At 32.0% G+C, this 23,187-nt stretch overlaps 1 protein-coding gene across 1 annotated transcript; it reads left to right on the plus strand.

Moving 5' to 3' along the window:
• The first annotated feature begins 18,197 nt into the window (after positions 1–18,197).
• Positions 18,198–22,572, plus strand: LOC127869644 (neuropeptide SIFamide receptor-like). Its single transcript, XM_052412302.1, has 3 exons — positions 18,198–18,537; positions 21,357–21,456; positions 21,750–22,572. The coding sequence occupies exons 1-3, from the start codon at positions 18,198–18,200 to the stop codon at positions 22,570–22,572; spliced, it is 1,263 nt and encodes a 420-aa protein (XP_052268262.1).
• The last annotated feature ends 615 nt before the right edge of the window (positions 22,573–23,187 follow it).

Consider the following 23,187-nt stretch of genomic DNA (forward strand, 5'->3'; position numbering starts at 1 on the left):
TCCAAATGTATTTTCTGAAATAATTAATGCTCGTTTATACTTTTGGGCCGAGAACAATAATAGAATCGACGAATTGCAAGCTGGTTTCAGACGCGGGTACTCAACAGTTGACAACATTTTTTGCCTCCAAGCTATGATACAAAAATTTCTATCGAAAAAGAAAGGCAGATTCTATTGCTTATATGTTGATTTTAAAAAAGTGTTTGATTCAATTAACCATTTTACATTGTTTAAATGTCTTGAAAGGAAAGGCTTACATGGTAAATTTCTGAATGTTCTAAAAGCTATGTATAAGAACTTAAAATCCTGCGTAAAAGTGCAAAAGAAATCTACATGCTCAGATGATTATAACACACAATCAGTTGAGCACGCTGTTACCAATTGGTTCTCTTGTAACATCGGCACCAGACAAGGCGACAAAACAGGTTCGACAATATTTGCCCTTTTTATTGACGAGTTATCTTCCTTTCTGCGTGAAAACTTTGGTTCTGGTATTTTTGTCACAACTGATATTCCCGACATCATTTGTTTAATGTTCGCTGACGATATCGCAAATTGCTCGGAAACAAAACAAAAATAATTACAAGATGAAATTAATTTAATTGAGTTGTTCTGTCAAAACACAGAAATGGAAGTAAATCTCAACAAAACCGAGATAATCGTATTTCGTAATGGTGGTGAATAAAAAAGCACCGAACGTTGGTATTTTCGGGGCAAAGAAGTCAAAACAACACCAGTATACAAATATATGGGTCTTATTTTTACCCCTTCATTATCATGGAAATTGGCACTTAATAAGCTAGCTGCCCAGGCACAAAAGGCTATATTCTCAATAAATAACTTTCAAAAGCCATTTGGTTACTTTCAACCTCTCGAAATGTTCAAAATGTTTGATTCCATGATCAAACCCATTCTTTGTTTCGGATCCCAAATATGGGGATATGAGTACATACAAACAATCGAAACCGTTCACACTACTTTTTGTAAAAAAATCTTGAAACTTAAACACAAATACAATAAAAACACAAATAATTGTATTGTGCTGGGAGAATGTGGTAGACATCCATTGTGTGTTAATTATTTTACGAATTGTATTAGTTATTGGTGTCACCTTTTACAAATGCCCGCGCATCGTTATCCGAGAAATTGCTATTTACTGTTAAAATCACTAGATGACGCTGGGCGAATCTGCTGGGCATCGAAAATAAGAAATTTGTTGTTCACATACGGATTTGGTTATACTTGGATAAGCCAAGATGTTGGTGATAAAAACATGTTTATATCATCTTTTAGGCAACGCGTTATTTATTGTTGCACGCAAAAAAATGGCACGACGATGTTTCAAACTCGAGTCGATGGCATCATTATAAACATTACAAAAGCCTACTTAACACAGAAAAGTACTTATCAATTGATTTAACACCAAAATATAAGATTGCTCTTTCGAAATTCCGAGCCTCAAACCATAAATTTCAAATCGAACTGGGTAGACACAATAATGTACAAAAAGAGAACAGAATATGTAATGATTGTTCTACAAACGAAGTTCGATATCTGATTGCGAATACCATGCTTTCTTCAAGTGTACCAAATACAATGAAATACGATTTAATTATCTTTATAGCAGGTATACTTCAGGCGATTCACCACTTAATTTTTATAACTAAATGAGCTCTAATGATGAAACTATTTAAACAAAAGTTAAGAATATATGTGTATCATTTATTGAAAATTATCAATAACTAATAAAATACTTTGGATGTATATTAACACATCTGTTTTGTTTGTGTTGTTGTTGTTTGTGTATGTGTTTACCTAGGTGTAGATATTTTCTAACCGCAACTCTGTTAACATCTAAAATATGAATAACTTTATAATGTTTATTGCTATATTAACACAACCCGTATGAATTTTTAAAAGTATGTACTAGACACAACTCTGATATGATCTAATAGATAGTTATAATGTATTACTCTGTATTTTGGGCCGGAGGCTTTTGTTTACAAAATAAAATTGACTTGACTTGACATTTTGGGATACTACGATGATAGCATATATAAAGTATAAAATACATCTCTCATTGTATCATTGCAGATTGCCGAGTGGTCTAAGTGATAGACTTTTATTCTAGGTGTCAGTGGTTCCAGCCCAGTTGAGGGTTACTTTTTTATTTTTTAAATTGTATTCCTGTTCTTTACTTGAGCAGTTTATATCCAATGTTTACATGTATTTATATAAAGCATTTAATGACAAACTTCAATACATGCAAAAATCTGTGAAAAAGCCTCTCTAACACTATTCCGTAAATGTTTCTGCATAAAGGATGGTGTTTTTATAAGTGACTGGCGAATAGATGTTATTATTACAATTATTATACTTGAACGATCGAAGTTACCGGAGACAGGTAGAGATTTATGTAACATAATATATTTTTGCATGAATTGCAGTAAAGATAATTATGATCAGAGAATGACAAAAACATCTCATAACGCTTAGAAAAATGAAGTTGTTACGTATTGAAGATCTAGTATGGTAATAATGAAGAATGTTTTATACTTCATCCGTTTTTTAATATAAATTACGAAGCAGTCGAAATGAATTCTTGATAATGCTCATATATATCACGAATACATAAACTTATCATAGATATGCATGTTTTAGGGACTATTATCGGCATATTTATAAGTTTGTCAGTTAACTTTTTATTGATAAATATATGGGGAATCAAACAACTATCATAAACCAAACAGATCAAACATTCATCTACAACACAATTAAACAACGTTTATTAGATAACTTCAAGCAAAGCTGGAATGGTGAGATAAATAATTCCCTTAGACTCATGAGCTGTTGTAGATTTAAAAACACATTTGAGTGAGAACCATATCTTGATTTTATAACAAATAAGAAATGCAAAACATCACTAACACGATTTCGATTATCGTCGAATTAATTAGAAATCGAAGTGCTCGTTATTATAACATACTACGCGAAAATAGAAAATGTAAGTTTTGCAACGGACACTCTATAGAAACGAGTATCACTCTTTACTTGTTTGTCCTCTATATAGAGAAATTAGAAAGGAACATTTAAAACCATATTTTCAGACTGGCAAACGTTAAATTAATTTGACGTTCTTATGCAGTCGGCAAATAAAAAAGACATTATAAAACTTTCTAAATATGGTTTTAATGCTAATGAAATGCGTAATAATATAGACAATCAGTTATCATTTTTAACTTTTACAAGACTATAGCCATGTTATTTGATTTTTTAATTGAATATGTTTGCATATTTTTTTGTAAACTTCTCTTATTGAATCAATGTATTAATATTATCATACACACTGCGTAACGTTCTGTTTGTGGCAAAAAAGCAGTGTATTATGCTTTTATGCTAATAAAGGTTATTGTTGTTGTTCTTTTTGTTGTTGTTGATTAAGGTTAACATCGGAACTAAAGACATACAGTATCAAAATGGCTTAAACGTAAACAAAAAAGAGAAGCAGACAAAAACGTGTTTTACACCTAGTATCAATCCATTTATAATGTAATAACTGTTTAATGACTAATTTCTCATAAAAGAAAATGTATTTTAAAATAAGGCTTTGTTAGTTTATTTTTCTCTGTGCACATTTATTTTCTAATATGTGACAAAACGGTGGAAACATGTTATTTTTACCATCTGTGAACAGGTCATCTTTAAAAAAAAAAATTTAAATTTATTTTGACCTTGCGGTCAAGGATAAAACATGAAAGTTTAAGCACTTATTTCCAATGGGGTCCTTTGGCAGCGATACCCTAGCTCTTTGCGAATAGATCCTTTGGCTTTTTGACGTGCTCAATGAATAGCACCGATACACGCGAGAATTACCTGGGTTTCATACCAGTACACCTCTAGTTAGGTGAGAAACACTTGAAGCATTTCTTAAATTGCCAGTGCCCCGGCCAGGAATTGAACCAGGGACCTCTGAAATGGTAAAACAGTGTGTTATCACTCGACCACCGCACCATCTAATAACGGATAGCCTTAAATTACCACTCATATTCATGCATAGTTTAAAAATATTTTGTCTGAAAAGTGTTCAATTTGATACTGGTATCAATATATACATATAGTGGTAAGTGAACTTCATGTCAAAGAACAATTGTGTAACATGGTATACATATAAAAAACTCTCGAACAATATTCATGCAACCGTAAAGACATTCAAATATTTTTATGCATACTTGCATGTACATGTTTTTCGTTTGCTAATTCAAGAATTAGATATAGAACATCCGTTCCACATGCAAATGTGCTTGCGTACTGATTACACATAGAAACAAAATGTAATTATGACTCGAAATTCGTATCATCATCAAATGGTGATAATTGTTCAAATGGATTTTAACACAGGTATAAGTATTGCAATATAATGAAATATGTCATACAAACAAAATGGTCAATTTGTCAACATGCTGAGTAAGTAAAGTAAGTAATGTAGATTAAGAAGAAACGTCCATTGGTGGGGTTATAACAACATTAGATATTTTAGATAATCATAAAAGCTGAATATTTCTCAATAGCATTAAATTTGTGTGCTGAACAAATATAAAGCGTGAATTACAATTATTGTACGAGCATTCTACATATTCATTTTTACTGTCTTCATGGGTCTGCTCTGTACAAGATTTGCAATTACTTACGACATCACTTTCATTGCACGTGAACGTGGATTCGAAGAATGTGTGGATAGAATAGAGTTGGCAGTTAGCCGCGATTTTCTTATTTAAATTTACGGTTGATCGAAGCAAAGGCAAAACAGCATCCATTTTTTGATAGAGCTCTTTGTCGTGATTCAATCACGATTTTTGACATGTGCATATCGTTGCGCAATGAAAATAAATTCAATGAAAAATAAAATAAAACATTGTTAAACACATTAACCGGATTAATACAGTATCTGGTCACAGCTATCCTTATATTAGATTTATATGTATGATTAAACAATTGAATCTTGTATACTGTGTAAGCTTGTGTATAAGTTTGTTAACTCAATATTAGTTGAGTCATTATGTAATCGACCGGCATTAGTCACCCAATATTTAAGATGTTGCCCCAGTTATTAAGGTTTGTTTAGTGTTACTAGATGCTATGGAATGTCCGTAGTTTCTTACAACAAATTATATGTTACCCATGTGAGTATTCGGGTGATGTAAATACAAACATTTATAAGTTCAGAACATTAAATAACATACATCATTTCAATTTAAATGGACTAAACCATGTATTTTGTATACATATGTTGATACGAGTTCTTTATTATTCGCGTGTTAAACAAATAATAGTATTGAAGATAGTAGAAGTCAATTCTGGACCAGGCTATTTCATAGTAGTATTTATTTTTAATTGTGATGATTGATGTCTTATGAGTCGAATTAAAAATTGGAGGAGGGCGTTTGATGATAATAATTCAAAACCAACGATCTTTCCAAGGAGTTCAATTTTATTTCTGTAAAGCGAGACAGAAATACGGTTTGCGCGAAGCTTAAATACTGATAATAGGGGTGTGATTTCGATCGTGATAGGTCGGCTATCTTCGGACTTTCCGTAAGATAGGTTTCCACTAAGTGCTAACTGGTATTCATCGGTTTCTCTTTTTTTTGGTAAGTTCCTAAGTATGTTTTTCTGTTGAATCAGTGACCAATTAACTGGTATTAATAGATTTTTATAATTCATAGGTGCTGAATAAGTGACCTGCGATCAGTTTGCGTACTGTTTGTCCAACCCTGATTTATATTTTTGGATCTGGGGATATGTGTTTTGTTGAACCGAATACTCTTATATTTATAGGTCTTTAACCTCAACCAAAAAATATGTTTTGTTTCGTTTTTGTCAATAAGAATTTGCTTGCGAAGTATTTTCTTGTTGTAGGTAAAGACAGGTGTAAAACATGTACTTATTTCTTTTGTTCTAGGTAACCATTTGCTATTCCTATATGATTATAATATATGATAATTATATCTAATATAAAATAAAATGAAAATGACATTTAATAAAATAAAATAAATAATTAATGTAAATAAAATAATCCATGAAGTCAGTGTTTTGTTTTTAAAGGGATTACATGTGTATAAAATGGAAAACCCTTTAAAAAATCCTTAAAAAGGGGTTTACTTTCTTAATGTTTGAAGCCAACATATATTAATTGCTGATACTGTTTCTGTAAAGGGAGCCTCAATCAAAGTGTGTATATTATATATGTATTTTGAGCGCCTTTATTGTATTATATATATTTTTGTAATATATATTAGACATTTATAAAAGATCGCATCAATAGTTAGCATATTCAAAATTGTTAGTCCTTTTACCTGATAGTGGGACACAAATAAATGTCTTTGTATTATATTATGTTTTTATAACGTTAAGCATTTGAACGTGGCTATGTAAATTAAAACCCGGAAAGTGCTCGTTATCTTCAGGTCGAATTACATGAAATTTTGATATTAATGAAGTCATTCAACCCAGAAAATGACGCAAATTAACAAAGAAGATAGCATTTAAGAAGGATAATTTATAGCGTTATTTCCGTACAGAACATTTCTCAATCGCACATCTTTTATAACTAAACATTTAAATGATCATGTTTTAAAGTACCCATCTTGTTTACGAAAACACATCTGTATTTCTATTGTGTGAGCTTGGCATTTCGTGAAAAGTTTTTGTTAAAGTGTAAGCATATATAGCGTTCTAACAAATTACGCACTTCAGTGCTATAAACATCTGCGTAGTCATTGTGGTAGAGGTCATATGCACGTGATCTTGGTGGCTCATCTTAGAACATATGTGGTAAAATATGCCAAATTTCCAGTATTTAGTGTTTTCCGAGACAGCCATCATCATTATTTACATTTGAAATATCTATGCAGCTAGGGATATTTTACCCTCTGTTACAAATCGTTCATAAAATAGACAGTACGCGCATTATTGTTTTTTATAAATCACAGTAAGTTTTCTTTCAACCGTGTGTAGTATTAAATGTATATTTGATATTAGACACTGTACAATACGTTGTTCAACAACTATTTGCATTGAATTTGCATCAATTGTGTAAAAATATATAATTTTTATATATGCTATTCAAGATCAAGTAACTGGTTAAAAATCTAGTTACAGACTGGTTAACGTGTCTAGTCCATCTTTTATTTTTGTATGAAGGACGCAGTTGGTACGCAATCAAGATGTTCCTTCGTCAATTTGACATATGGTCATTCAACGGAAAATGCCATATGATTTAGAGGACACGATATCTTTTTAAACAATGCAAGTAATTTCATTGAATTTCATTAAATTAGTGTTAATATTGTTGGAATAAATCAGTGTGAAAAAAATATTAACTATAAGGTGATTTAACTATTTAAATCGTAATATATTATGACTTTAGAGAAACACGAAAAAGACAACTCAAATAAAAAACTTTTACTATGTTCTACATGTTTAACTGCATGCAAATACGTGCGTTTTGTCAAAAATAACAATAAAAAAAAGTGTCAAAATTTCATACTGTTATACGAATATAATTTGTTTTAAATCTTATTTAAACACAATTTGAATTCATAGAATACATAGATCAATGTATAAAACAATTAATACGGGTGCATAAAACATAATGCCTTAGACAATAAATCAGTTTCACTTCATCTTCGATATAAACATATATGCAAACAATTTTAACGTGTGACAAAATGGTACATTAAGCACAGTATAAATCAAATGCATACATTTTTTGAAATGATAAAATATGCATTTGAAGGCAAAAACCAAACAAATATATATAGCCTCTCTGAATTATCTTGTAATACGTGTCCACTGGTAATAAAAGAACAGACGTTTTAATGGAGAAAACCAATAAAAGTTTTATGGCATAATAAAATTAAGCAGCCCACTTCATCTGAACTCTTTGTCCTATGGGTGATACAAGTAATTTGGCCACTTATAATCGCCGATGGTATGACGTTAATAAGACTACTCAAATAGACTTCAAACTAGTGCATAAGGGCCATATGATTCTAAAATTGATGATATTTTGTGTAACTGTATAAAAAGACATTACAATGAAGCGTTGTAAAACAGACGAGTTTTGCATTTAAAATTAAAACAAAGTGAGGCTTACAATATGAAGTTCTTTAGCTTTTTCTACTATCTCTTAATATATATTGTTATTTTACGTTTTAGTCCCTATAATTATCACAGTTACAATTTGACAAATCAGATCAACTTAGAAGTTAAAGTATTACAAATAAATTCCATATGAAAAGTAACGAGCCGCTTACGACAAGCAGTGCTTTTCCGAATGTTCTTTCGATGACACTATTTGTTTTGGATTTTCCTGCCAAACCATGTCAAATAAATTACCCACTCAAAGAACATATTCTGTTTATACTTGTTTATGCTTTACTGACATTCTTATCTTTGTATTAAAAAACATTTGTACGTGATCTTAAAAAATGTTTCAGATTTCCAAGACACTACACTTTACTTTAACTACAATTTTGAAAACATAAACTACATTGAATGATTGATACAAATACTATTAAATTGGCTACATTTATAAATAATGGCAATAAGTAACAATTGTTATTTTGCACGAAATTTTCAGTCGTATAACTAAACCTATATAACTATTATTCAACTGGCAAACAACACATAACAATTTAACACATTTTACAATATTCATATATTTTTTAGGAAATGCTAGATAAATAACGAAAATATGTTTTATTAGTTCATTTCTTAGTTACATTGTAATATTATCCCATAAATATATGAATTTGATCTAGTTTTTGTACTCGCAAACATATTTAAACCTCGGCTTGATGATAAATTCTTGAAATCGAAAACATATGAGTAACATTTACTTGACATTAAACTTTTTGTATTGAGGGGTTCTTAATAGAAAGAGCTTTTGTTCTGTGTTTGTATCCAACTTGTTTACACAAACGACATCATCGCGTGGGTATCTATCCATATCATAGTAATTGATTTTACGTTCCTATTTGGAATGAACACTATTACAATGTTTTCGAAATGCTAACATTAACGCTGCTATCGTGTCCGTGATAATGCAATAAACGGAAGGTGACAACACAATAAATCGAGGAAACATGTATTTCTATCGGTTCTCGAGCCACATCCACTTCCTGTTTACCGCAGAGTAAAACTGTAAACGTTTTCATTTTATTGTGTTATCACAATGTGCTGGTTAATTTAAAATCAATTTTATCAAAAGTCATCTATCGGTGGAAAAGCTAAGACTAGAAAATGTGTATTTGAAATGCGATAACACATGCATGCACTTGCTGTGTACTAAATTGTTCAAACTGTTTTTGTTTCTTACCCTTTTGTCATTGCGTATGCATTAATTAAAAAAAATATCTGAGGAATGGACACAATTTATATCTATAATTAGCACTTTTGGTACATATGTTTCTCGTACGTTTTAAATATTATTTATAGTGTACATTGCAAACAGTAAAATATCCAAAAGTTATTTCAAACCTAAAATATACATAACATGAATTAGACAAAAGCAGTGAGTGCATCGCGTTAGAATTCGGCTATAACGGCAGCGCAGAGTCTCGAAAACAAGTTGTGTATACGATGTATCATATTATGGAATATCCATGTATTCAATACATTGTCGATGGCAGAACTAAAACATCTGATCACTAACTGAGAGATGTTTTATTATTATTACTGTTGAAGTTTTATTGAGAAATAATTGAACGATCATCAGAAAACCGGATATACTTCCGTAATAAATGTAAAACAAATTATCGTTATGTAAGGGTTTTGTACACAACGAATAATGCTCCAGTTTTTATGGCACTGAATGTGTTTGTTGTGATTGTGATAAGAAATACTCTTGTAGTTGCTAATGTTGTTTTGCAAAATTGATTATATCTGGACAATTATTAAATGATACGTAATCAAGCATTTTAAGCAGTTACGCTATGCGAAGATGATTTTATTGATGACGACGTCTATGATTATGACGATGATGATAAACTTTTAATCGTGTGATTGTTTTTTGAATAACTTGTCTGAGAATTTTCAAATTATTACCGTGTCTGATGGCGTTTGTCAGGAAAAAACTCGGAAAATGTCCAATCTTTTGTTTTGCATATCTAGCCCCTGAGTAATAAACAATGTCTGCGTAAATTGCGTTTTCCTTTTCCTACGCTCATTATGTCTGCAGCGTTATCTACTTCACGCATTATTTACCAGCATTTTTTTCCGCCTATATTTAAATCGAATTACTTCCAAGCTCACGGTTTCCGTGTTATCATGCAGAAATATCCAGCTTTACGTGCATCACAAAGGAATCCGATAAAAAACATTTTCATTTGAAGAATAAATGCGGCTCTTAGTCATTTAACTGCAGTTATTCAAAAGATATAAGACGTTAGTTTTAAGACAGAACAATACTCAGCAAAATTCCCCTCACTTTTTACAGGTCGGAGTTGATCATTAAATTTACGTCGTTTTTATTTATATTATTTCAAATACATATTTTTCTACGTTAATACTGATTTCTTGAAACATCATATCCTCATTCTGCAGATTTAAGATAACGTATTTATATATGGGTCGTGCTCTGTGAAAAGGGGTTTAATGCATGTGCGTAAAGTGTCGTCCATGATTAGCCTGTGCAGTACGCATAGGCTAATCAGGGACAACACTTTCCGCTTTTATGATATTTTCTGTTTAAAGAAAGTCTCTTCTTAGCAAAATTCCAGTTTAGGTGGAACGTGTCGTCCCTGATTAGCCTGTTCTCATGCATTAAACCCCTTTTCACAGATCCCGGCTCATATATAATCATCATAAATAAAAAATAATTAGACATATTTTATATATATATAATGATGTATCTTTTAACAATTGTGTCACTCGCGAGTTCTGCAAATCGAATGTCAAATTACTGCGTAGTATCATGATGTTATTTGAGTGAATACATTATATTCGTTTAGCTATGGATGTCATTGTACGCGTGTTTTATTAAAAGCGATATATTCCTTAGATGTCCCATTTCAAATTGACGACTTAAAGTCATCAAAGGAAACAAATATTTTAGTTTACAAATATTTTTGCATGCGTCATGCCGTACAAAACTCGAAAATGTCAAATTCTTTCTGTTTTGCATATCAAGCCTAAAGGTAATAAACTATGTCTGCGTGAAAAGTCTACTTGAGATAAAAAAACCCAAAACATGTGCCTTTGTATCGCTGCAAATTTTTGACAATAAATTGCGTCAAACTATTAATGTTCGTTTGACTAGCTTCACAGTTGTCTCGCCCTGTGACATTGAATTATTCAAGAAATCATATGTAATTTCCTCTTTTTCTTCTTATTCAAATTATATTATTTAAATATTTATATGTCTTTTCCAAAATGTCAATTTACTTGGACTCTTGAAAATGATGATTTATATATTGTCGTCTTTCATTATTCAACGTTTACATGAAAATGACGATGTATGTACGGTCATCTTATGTTACGCAGCTACTGGAGGTGATGGTATTTAGTTCGACCGTCTTAATACATTATATCATACAAACGGGTAACTGACGCGTGGTTTATGCAAGCAAGATCTTATGTTTTGTAGTATATACTTTTATGCATACTTCAGGAACCATATGACAAATTGCTGCCTTATTGCATTGAAACGCATAGGAGAGTGAGAGTAATTGTCCCATGTAGCAAAATGCCTCAGAGTCAGTGCTAGTTTTAATCCAGGTGTAAGGGCAGTGCGAAACTTCGTATCTTGTCTTGAGATGACTTGAGATATCCTTTCAAAGATCTCGGCGAATAGTTCTGGGGGCATCCTCAGATAATAATGAAAGGTGTTGATATCTTCGTTGCGGAGTTCCTTGATAAGAAATGCATCAAAGTGCCCTTGCTGCTGCCTTTTAGCTTCCGGTAGCCATGGACGAACCCACAGGGACCTTGGCCTCCTTCTTCGTCTTTTCCCGTACTTTTGTACTTCTTTCAGCTCTTTACAACGTAAAGTCCTTATTAATCCTGCAAATAAGCAGGCAAACACAAAATCATTATCGTCGTTCACATCCATGTCACTGAAATTATTTTGTTATAATAAATACTGTTGCTTGAGAGTTTTCTTTTATACCGAGAGCACAATCGTGCGCGAAACCTCTCGGATGCCCACGTTTGATCCGCACGGTACCTTGACAGAACGTGACAAATGAATGACAAACTTGAACAACTTATCAGATCTGCATGACAAACGTAAACAACGTGCGGGAACTTAACAGAACGCATCTAACCTTGAAGCAATATTTATAAATCCGTTGCAGACCGATGATGAAAACTTAGCGCACCGTCGAAGGGCCGCCTTTTCGATTCGACGGCACGTCACGGATGCATTGATAAACCGTGAGGAAACTTAGCACAACCTAGCAAACATTGGATTAAAACATTGCAAAAGTCACACGGCGCGATACGTTTCGGTCAAACGGGACTGCCGTGGCTGCCGGGAACATAATGTAAACGCAGCATTATTGAAGTTCAGATCAAACAAATCAAATATAAATTTGTTTTTTGTATCCTAACATCATGAAGTAATAACGTCACAAAGAATTTTGATATTTAACAGTTTGACAAGTAATAGACTGATGACGTTTTCAAATTTTACATATTGGTTTATCTATATAATAGTAGTTACCAAAGTCTTGTTTACGGTTGGCAATTCGTACTTTGTTCCTTATATAACGTTATCAATCTTTATCCTTGAAATGTTTTGACTTGTTCGTCGTCACGTTAGACTATTGTGTCCATGTTACCCTGTTCAATTCAAATAAATTATACATAAGCGCATTTTGTCCAAATTATTAAAAGTCAACCCGCGTCTATTTCGTATTTAACGCACGTAAACATTTTCGTAAACTGCACAATATCCTCAATTAAAGCGGGTATATACGATCTTGTCAAATATTTATTTATTAATATAAAATGTGTAAAAACTTATTATACATATATTTCAATATGAACTAAAATAAAAGTTAAGAAGAACATGTGTCGAAAAATGCTAAATGAGCCAGATATTTAATTCTGAAATCGAAAAAGGCTGTACAGCCGAATTCGCCAGCATGTATATCATGCATGTACGATGTGAATCTAAATTTAGTTTAACGGTTCATTTGAAATTCCTGCAGCGATATCAATTCATACGACACACAAACACTTACTAAAAAGACGAATGCATCGGTTATTGTAGGAAAATAATTACGAATTATCTTCGTCACAATCGGCTCAGGGCCCTAATTTGTATTTGCTGTATTTTATGAAATTCGTCTTAAATGTATCATTTTTCTTGCATATTGTGTGTTATTATAACATATTTGTATCAATATTTTACAATTCAGCACATATAAAAATCGTATATACCCGCTTTAAATAAAGAACGATAATGCGGCATCTACGTCATTTAGATTAAAACGGCATAAACTGGTAAAGAATTGTCGATTTTTATAATATTCTAGCAGATTACACATGAAATACAAGGTAGAATAACCATCATCATTTGAAAAAATGAATTAAACTCTAGAAAAGAAGTTTATATTCGCTTGCAATAGGAGATTTACATTACACGTCCATCATAGAAAATAAAAAGGAAATGTCGAAAGAAATATATGTTTATAGTACCGTTAAAGACAAAACACTAATACTATATGAGAATCAAGTTACAAACCACATATTTAATTTCTTTCATTACTTCCTTACCTCTTATATCACACACAATTATGGTTTAATCAGTCATGTTAGGCAAATATGGCGTTTTGTAATATTCGAATCGCGCATATTTCTGTTCTGGCAGTTGGAAGTGACTGATCTGTTTGGAAAGAAGTGATGAAGTACACGAACTTATCAGGCCATTAAGATTCTTGAGTCTCATCGCTTACTATATTTAAAACGACACTTATTTGATGTGTGCTGTGTAGATACAGTAGAATGTATGCCCATCATATCTTTAAGGTTGCCATATTTCAGTCTGAGGAGCCTTTAGTCAGTAAAGCTAAGTTTAGTTACGTATAACTTTACGATCGTTCGCACCTTGTTTGTTCGTACATTCTCTATTATGTAAATACAGCGGTAACTTAATGATTTAATATCTTTTTATTTTTTAGTAACTTAATCACTCTAATACATATCCCTTAATCGAGTATATTGATTACAAATAATTACGAGACTGGTGAACTAACATTATGGGTGAAATATTCGATTCACAGCCAAGTTTAAGCAATCGTGTTTTCGATTTCTGCAAACTAAACATGCTATTGCGAGTGTTTAGACGCGTTGTGTTTCTGTTATATTTTCTTGGGTAAGCATGTGTGCTATGTCTCAAACTGGTTTGAAACCCAAATGTGTTTCATTTACTTTCCCAAGATGGTGATTTCTTTTTTCCCTATTTTTTTTATTATTTTCGTTCTATTGTAAAAGTAGTTGATAAGAACTTAACTTGCTCTCAGAATAGAATGTCATTGTTTTCTATACTTCATACAATGATTGAACAAACCATGAATTTGTGGAAAATACATTATTTTTAAATTAACAGTGAATTCAATCCGAAGTAATGCCACATGTTTGCTAAGCCACTTTCCCAACTAAGTTATGTTGACATTTCGGAATAATTAGACATAATTCGGAACACAATCAATACCTACAATTAATTATCTTCGAAACACTTTTCCAAAGAACTCCGAATATTTGAAATTTTATTGAGCATACTTAATTGTAAATATCTTGTTCGCGTTTCCATATTGTGACCTTTTTCCTCTGTTGTAAAACGTTTTAAAGCCTATACTGCACTGTAAAAGTTAATTTATTTAATATGTCTACTCACATTAAGACGGCTCAATTATGCATTACGGGCTTCGAACGCTTTCTATAGAATGATTGCACAGACGTTTCATAGGTGTTCAAATGAATATTAAGTGTGATGCCATTAAGAATACTATAGTCATGGGAATTGTAAACAAATTGAATCATAATATCGTACAATCTATGCGCATCGCGATTGTTCTTATTGCATTAAAGTCTTCGCTGACGTTCACAAGAGTACACGATGACGCTATTTGCGTATAGATTTGACGACGTTGTTTTTGTTGGTGGTCGTACACAAAAATTTAACGGAAATGAAGTGTTCTATATGAATAAACAAACAATAATATGAAAGATATATAATTATACCTCAAGTTACTTTTTCCTTGCTCAGTGTTCAGATATCCATGCCTGGAAATTTTAATATCACATTACGTTTGAAAATATCCCGAAAAGTTTAAAGTAACATTACTACTCAAAATCAACGAATATTTCGTACAATATTTCGTAAAATAAACTAAACCATTTAAAAATCAGTGTTCCTTATGAAAATTGCCGAACTTTCAACGCCAGATGTGGTCTGGTAAAATAGATGTTTGTAGATACAAAATAATCGTTGTTTTTCTATTTTAATTTCCCGAAACGATATCTATTCATACGACACATGAACACTAATATGGTGTTCGTGTGTCGTATGAATAGATATATGCGCGGGAAATTAAAATGGAATTAATTGTGGTCACCAATAAATAAAAACGAGCATTTTGTATCTTCAAAAATCTATGTAATTATACCACATCTAGCGTTGAAATTGTGGCTATTGCTATAAGAAACACTGATTGGTTAGGTGTAAACTTTATTTTACGAAATACTTTACGAAATTGTCGTTGATTTTGAGCGTTATAGAGACTTTAATCTTACACTTCAGTGGACTTAACAAAAAAGTTACGTAGATTTTCCGACAATGCCGTACAAGCTATTAATCGTAAATCTGTACGCTCGAGTTATTTGTTATTCACAGTGAAGCATATTTGTTCGGTATCAAATATCATAGGACTGTGTCGGGTATAGTAAATGTTTGACCCCTTGAAGAGTTACCTTACCCTTGAACATCATTTAATGTGCATGCATACGGCCATTTCTTCTTTTGCCTCTGACAATATTAACCTCCTCATATATTGTTAAAGGTTTAAATACCATACCCTCAAACTTATTTGTTAAAGAATATGTACATGTGTGTAGTTAACGCATACTTAATAATTTGATTATGATATGTGATAATAATATAATAGCATTAACAGTTTACACAATTGTGGTTCCTGTAAATACCAAAGACACCAACAAGAAAGTTTATTTCGATTAACATGACAAAGATGCATCGAAAATACTACTTAAGTAGTGTAGAGAAACCATTTTAATTCGTCGTACACTACTGATCGTAGATTTATAATGATCCTCTCAACTCGAAACCAAACCCCAAACATACGTTCAAGTCCCACGTCTTGTATAAGACATTATAAATGAAATCTACAAATGTAAGATGAAACAAAAATGCCAGATTGAATTGTCCATGAACTTTTATGTGAACGAAACACAACAATCTAGAGTAAATAAAAATGTTTGCCAAAGCTCAGCGTTTTAAATTCTTGCATTCTTATTGTAAGCATTTAATGAATTACTTATTTTGATTATTGAGATAAAATATTCAAGACGCTGTTTGTTTTACGCACAACAAAAGTCGTGGTAACAGTTACTAGTGTCGTAGTTTTATTTCAGACTGGAGGTTTTGTTACGCTGTCTTTAAATATAAATCTGTATGCTTATTCTGTTTACCGATATTGAACAACGTTTGAAAATAAATCATGTTAAAACTGTCAAGACTTGAAACGCTTGTTTACCTCTGGCTCATTACATTTTGGAAATGCCTTCACAGTGATAAAGATATATCGAACAACCATCTGGGTAAATTCATGTATCAACATCGTTCTGCTTTAAAACATTCCAAATTGCAACATTACATAAAGTGTTTATTTCTTTTTAATTCAAAATAGACGTTACCTTTATGAGTATTTTGAAATAATCTGTAATCCAGGCATTGATACTGGTACAAAATAAAATGATAAAAAAGGATTTATAAATTTAAGTCCAAATAGAGCTACTCAGTGCATAAGTAAGATGTATTAACTAATTCGTATAACATTTGTTGTACTTAATACGATTGAAATAAGTCATGAACAATACGGGGAAATGAGTTTCAATCTAGCTATAACACGGATGGGCAATACAAAATAAACTTCATTCTGACATCTATTTGAGTGGTAAAGATCTATGCAATTAAATGACCAATAAAAACTCATGTCCACGGTGGCCATTGTATTATAGTTAACAATAATGCAGTATCCCGAAAATAAAGGTCGAACAAGCATTTAGCTCTTCAGAGACGATAACAAGTCTTGACCGTTACAAGACAAATTAGAGACTTGAGTAGAGCTCTTAATATGCCAGACTTGTCGTCATTAAACAAGAAACCCTATATTATGTTATGTACCATACGGGCAAAGATGAACCGGTCATCGTTGGCTTTTACAGGTTTAAGGGCTATGTGATTTTTCATATAAAAAATACTGTAAAAAAATCATACCTCGACTGGTTAAACGTGTATAACATGGGCAAACGTCTTGATACGTTGAACAATAAAACTGAAAATATATAAATTAAGTTCAGCAGTAATACTCCTCATTCAACATATTGGAATATTTGTATCCCGCAAATTCGACTACAGACGGTTTTGAATTATAATCTTAATACATACTTTATAAAGAGCTCATATGGTAAAGACAGATGCTATTACTGTTCACCTTATTATAATTTATGACCATCAAAACTAATTCGTTATAAACACATTTTATGAAATGTGTAAGGATTTACTCTAGATCACCGTTCACCCGTATATAATATTGATGTACCCTAGTCGCAGACGGGAATACATATTTAGGAAACAGCCCGGTGTTGATGTTGCCATACAAAAGGTATCACATTGTTTGTTCATTTATGTGACTACGATAATCAATACGCAGCGCTAGTGACGCGATTGTGCGCGATTTCTATTTAACTGATAGAAGAACATCGAGAAAGCTGCAACGCGCATACAACGGGAAGGAGATAACCGTAAACGACGACAAAAACAGAACCTCTTTGCTGATCAGACCAGTGCTTCTTTGAGCGATGGAGTGGTTATAGAAAGATTTGAAGATTTGTAAATTCTTTACCGCGAAAGTATTGTTTAAATAATATAGTACTACTTATGAGTTCCAAAAATGGAGAACACTACACTTCTGTATGAGTATAACAGAGACGCTCTGGTAGTAGGGCTGCATAATGATACAAATGGAAACTACAATTATGTGAACGATAACATGACTCAGATGGAGTACGAACTTTTAAAGCAGCCTCCGTACATGATACTTGTGTACGCGTTGACGTACGGGCTCGTGTTTGTGTTCGGTCTGCTTGGGAACACCTTTGTCGTTGCTGTAATATACAGAGAGCCGAGTATGCGGAACGTGACCAATTATTTTATTTTGAATATGGCCGTAGCGGACCTAATGGTTGTTCTATTATGTGTGCCGATCACGTTTTTATTAAGTATATTCACAGGTATGTATGTTTGCACCGGTAATATTGTTATGTAGTTTATTGTTTCCATAAATATTGCATGTATTTTAATTGTATACTTTAAAAAAAAGGTAAACTTCATAAAGTCTTAATATGACCACCATGCAAACGAGCATAAGTCCATTTATTTGAATGGCAAATATTGGCTACCGCGGAATCAGTAATATGGGATTTCATTTTCCAAACATTTAACCCACCAATTTCTTTTTTTAAACGTCATTTAGTATTTATCGGCTCCCATTCCATACACGTTCAATACATTGTATCGTTTCTAGAATAATGTGATGGTAAAAATACAATATGAGCAAATTCCTGATCATAGTTATATTATATATGAATTATTTATGTTTTTTATTTATATATGCATATCTTTTTAATTTTGGTAATAGTTTGATTACATTTTCGATATTCTTTCAATTGTTTTCTCAAAATAAATTCGTGAATTCGTTTTATTTTAGTACAATTCGCTTAATACAATTTCACAAAAATATTTATGTTTAATTATGTTTATTTATGTTCAGCGCATAAGTATAGTTAAAGTAACATTACTATTCAAAATCAACGAAAATTTCGTACAATTGTTCGTAAAATAAACTTAACCAATTAAAAATCAGTGTTCCTTATTGCAATTGCCGAAAATTCAACGTCATATGTGGTCTGTTAAAATAGATGTTTGTAGATACAAAATGTTCGTTTTTATTATTGTTTTGCCTTTATTTTACAAAATACTTAACGAAATTTTCGTTGATTTTGAGCGTTATAGAGACTTTAAACACAAATTCAGGAAAGTGGATGTTTTCACGAAAAATAAGGACATTTGCTTAAAATGGTGTCACCTACTTTATATAGACTATGCAACTAGTTTTTCAATCGTTTCATATTTTTCTACCAGCTGAACGTTTTTCTCGAAAGCTGGTTGATTAATAAAAAATGTGTTAAATTTAATATAAATTTTTCGCGAAAACTATTAAAAAGGGTTTCTTATATAGCAGTACGTCACCAGAAAAAAACAACTGGCGTGCAAATTCTTTCACACATTATAACTTGTGTGGTATCATTTCCTATTCGTCAAGTAATTCAATAAAAAAATATGTCGGCTTCTAATGACAAAAGCGCATTTAGGCTTGAAATGAACCTTCTTGTAAGTTCAGCGGGCAAAACAATTTAAACACTGGGTTTCTTGCATTTAAATCAATCAATTGAAAAGTTTGTTAAACTTAAAGAGACGAAATTATTTTTATAAATATAAGTATGTTCACGCTAGAATAATCGCATTTGCTAACGAGTAACTGCGATCATACATATAGGGTAATTGTGATCTTTGTCTTTTTTATTTAATAAGATTTGTACCAATCCTGTTTGCCACTAAGGACATATATACTTATATTTTTTCCTTGTGCGACTTATTGTAAAATGCATATTAGTTATAAGGTGAACGGTAAACGATCATATGGGACTTGTTTCATTATTCATAGTAGCTCTTCTATAATTAACATGTTAAATTCACCTCAGAGCTATTTAATAGTTGATAATACTAATTGTAAGACCAAATTTATAATGAATTGTATGTATTTATATCCTAATCTTGTAGTAATTATATTCAAAAATTACAAATAATTGCTCGAAACGTTGGGCTTTATTAATTTTGCACCTTCTAAATATTATAAAACTATTGTATTGTTGCTTCTTAATATATATATATATAAAAATATTGAAAGTGCATCAGATGGCTAAAAAAACAATTTTTCATACCAACATTAGAACGAAGAGCTAGAACTTTTTCATTAAGTTAAGTTAAAGAATAAATTAGCACGTCGAAGCTGATTATTATTACAATGTTTTTGTCCATTCACTTTCTTTAAAGATTCTACCGAAAGCTTTCTTCAAATAACTGCATTCAAAGTAATGTCACTTACTTAAGAGAGCCAATAATCAATATTAATGTCTGCATGAGCAGAATTGCACGTTGACAAACTATTAACACGTAGTATATCAACGTTGATTTAATGACTTAACGGATATCTCTGTATCAATTGCAATGAGACCACATGGGGATTGCAATTTCCATTAAATTGATTCCTTTTGGTAATGTTTGCGGAATTAACTATATCAGCTGCAAATACGACCGATGTAAATCTTGATGGCGCGTCTTTCAACCGGACTGCCTATTCTTACAATGTAGGGTGTATAATTGCATCTGTATTCTTATATTTTATAAGTACTAAGATTCGAATAAGTATTCTTAATATAAACAATAGCATTATGTTTTAGAATTTAAATTCCCATATAAAACTAATGCTATATCGAATGCAACTGAATCTATAAAACTACAAAGGTCTTAATGTTATAACTTTATATTATGGTATTTCACTAATTTTGTAATGGCCACAATTAACTTATTAAAATGTCATACCCAATGCAACATTCCGGATCGTACCATGGTCGTAACCATAAACAACAAATCTGGCAGCAAATAATAAGTTACACAATTAATTGCAACGAAGGTTATATATCTACGTTATCATTTGTGCATGCATATTTATTCTATGTAATGCATCAAGCAATAAGAAGCAAATGTAATGTAAAATATTGAATTACAAAATTAATCTTGATGAAGTAAGTGTAGGACGGGTTTAAAAAAATATTATTGCGCATTTGCTCTGGGATTTTGTATACGGATTGCATAATTTTCCCAAAAAGAAACAATAAAGGAATGGCTTTCTGTTTTTATTCTTGATAACCTTTATAAACATGATGTTTACATACAAGCTTAATTATCCCCTGACATCTTTACATTCCAGGATGGAGATACGGTCAGTTCATGTGCAAAGTTACGCCGTATGTAAACAGCGTGGCACAGTGCGCATCTGTCAACACGCTTGCCGCCATAGCAATTGATAGGTTTGTTCGTCTTGTATGAAATAGGACCCTGTATATGATTTTAATCAATTAATATTGAAAACAATCGATGGTAAAAATTACAAAAATACTCGTTCATTTCGCATGTATTTTTTTTATAATCATTTTGAATGCTTCTAATATTTTTAATTTCATTATGTAATTTAGCTATGAAACATCAGCTTGCAGTTCAAGTTAATTTTGCATTCAATCTCATCGTTCGTGATCATCAATTGAGAAACCAATTTGCTACAAAAATCAATACAACTGCTTATTATACGTCGTTCCATTTGCAGGTACCTGGCTATCTGCTACAGTCGGCGCTCAAAAATCTCGCGCTGTGCTTCTAGAACAACAATCGCGTCAATTTGGATTTACTCATTGACAGTCATGATACCAGTTTTAGTTTATTACCAGCACTATTATCATCCAGATCATCCAAGTGTACCAATGTGTCATCAGATTTGGCCATCATACAACCTGCAACGTGGTTACTTTTTGTTGGGTTTGTTTTTCTTGTGTTATATCATTCCTCTGTTAATGATCCTCATCTGTTATCTACTAATTGCCGTCAAGGTTTGGAGAAGGAATGCGCCTGGTGTTCAAACAAATGGAAGGCTAATTATCTATAAATCCAAAGTCAAGGTGTTAAAAATGTTGGCAGTGATCGTGCTATTGTTTGCATTTTCGTGGCTTCCATTACATGCTATTTATTTGAGACTTTATTATGGTCCTCACTATTTCCCGCCGCAAGAACAGAGTCTAATCAACGAAATTATACTGCCAATAGCACAGTGGCTTGGCACATCAAATTGCGGTATAAATCCAATAATATACTGCTTCTTCAGCAAAAAGTATCGAAGAGAATTTCGAAAGCTAATTTATTGCCGCGCTATTCGCCTGCATTTTCAACGTAACCGTCGACCGGCACAGTCCCTCGTCACTCGATATGTTAACGTGGATAGCATCAGTGTTAACAACGACCAACATCATCACAACGCCGTCAATCAAATGGAAAATAGAGTTTCAAGCAATAAGTACATGGTGGTTGCTTTTAATAATGGCAAGATGACCGTATCGTTCCGGAAAGAACATGGGTCAGACGATTCTAGTTTCTGATAAAGGACAAGGAAAATGTGACAGCTGCAACTGGGTGAATGACGTTATTTTTACCGGTGTTTATTTAGTTAAAATAAATTAAAACATTTTGTAAATTAAAAAATGTGTTTCTCTCGTTCAATAAATGAACCCGAGTAATTTACAGCTGTATAATTTGTCTCCCATCGAGACTGGAAAAGTAATATATATATATATATAAATATAAGTTTCGTATCAGCCGTGGATCTTCAGGTAGCTGAAACAATGTCTTCGCTGCCCAATGAGTTCAACTGTTGATGAAACGGATAATGTGTAAGACCATTATTTAGCTAATACGCGATATATTTCACAATGTTTTAAACGCTGTTCACGCAATTACAAACAGGAACATGTCTGAAGACATTATATATCGTTAAGGAGTGGAAATCTGTTTAAGAGCCCATATATTCACACAGTTAGTTCGGTTTGTTATCTTACATGTAACTCTACACTTTCAAAGATGAATGTCAAATAATGTTAATACAACTTTAACAAAACGTGTTTAAAAAACAATTTAGGGAAAGAAAGTATTTCGGTTAAATATACTTATTATGGGTACAGTAGACTCTCTGTAAACCGGACGGTCGCGGGACCGGC

This window comes from Dreissena polymorpha, chromosome 2, assembly GCF_020536995.1.
Source record: "Dreissena polymorpha isolate Duluth1 chromosome 2, UMN_Dpol_1.0, whole genome shotgun sequence".
Taxonomy (NCBI): domain Eukaryota; kingdom Metazoa; phylum Mollusca; class Bivalvia; order Myida; family Dreissenidae; genus Dreissena; species Dreissena polymorpha.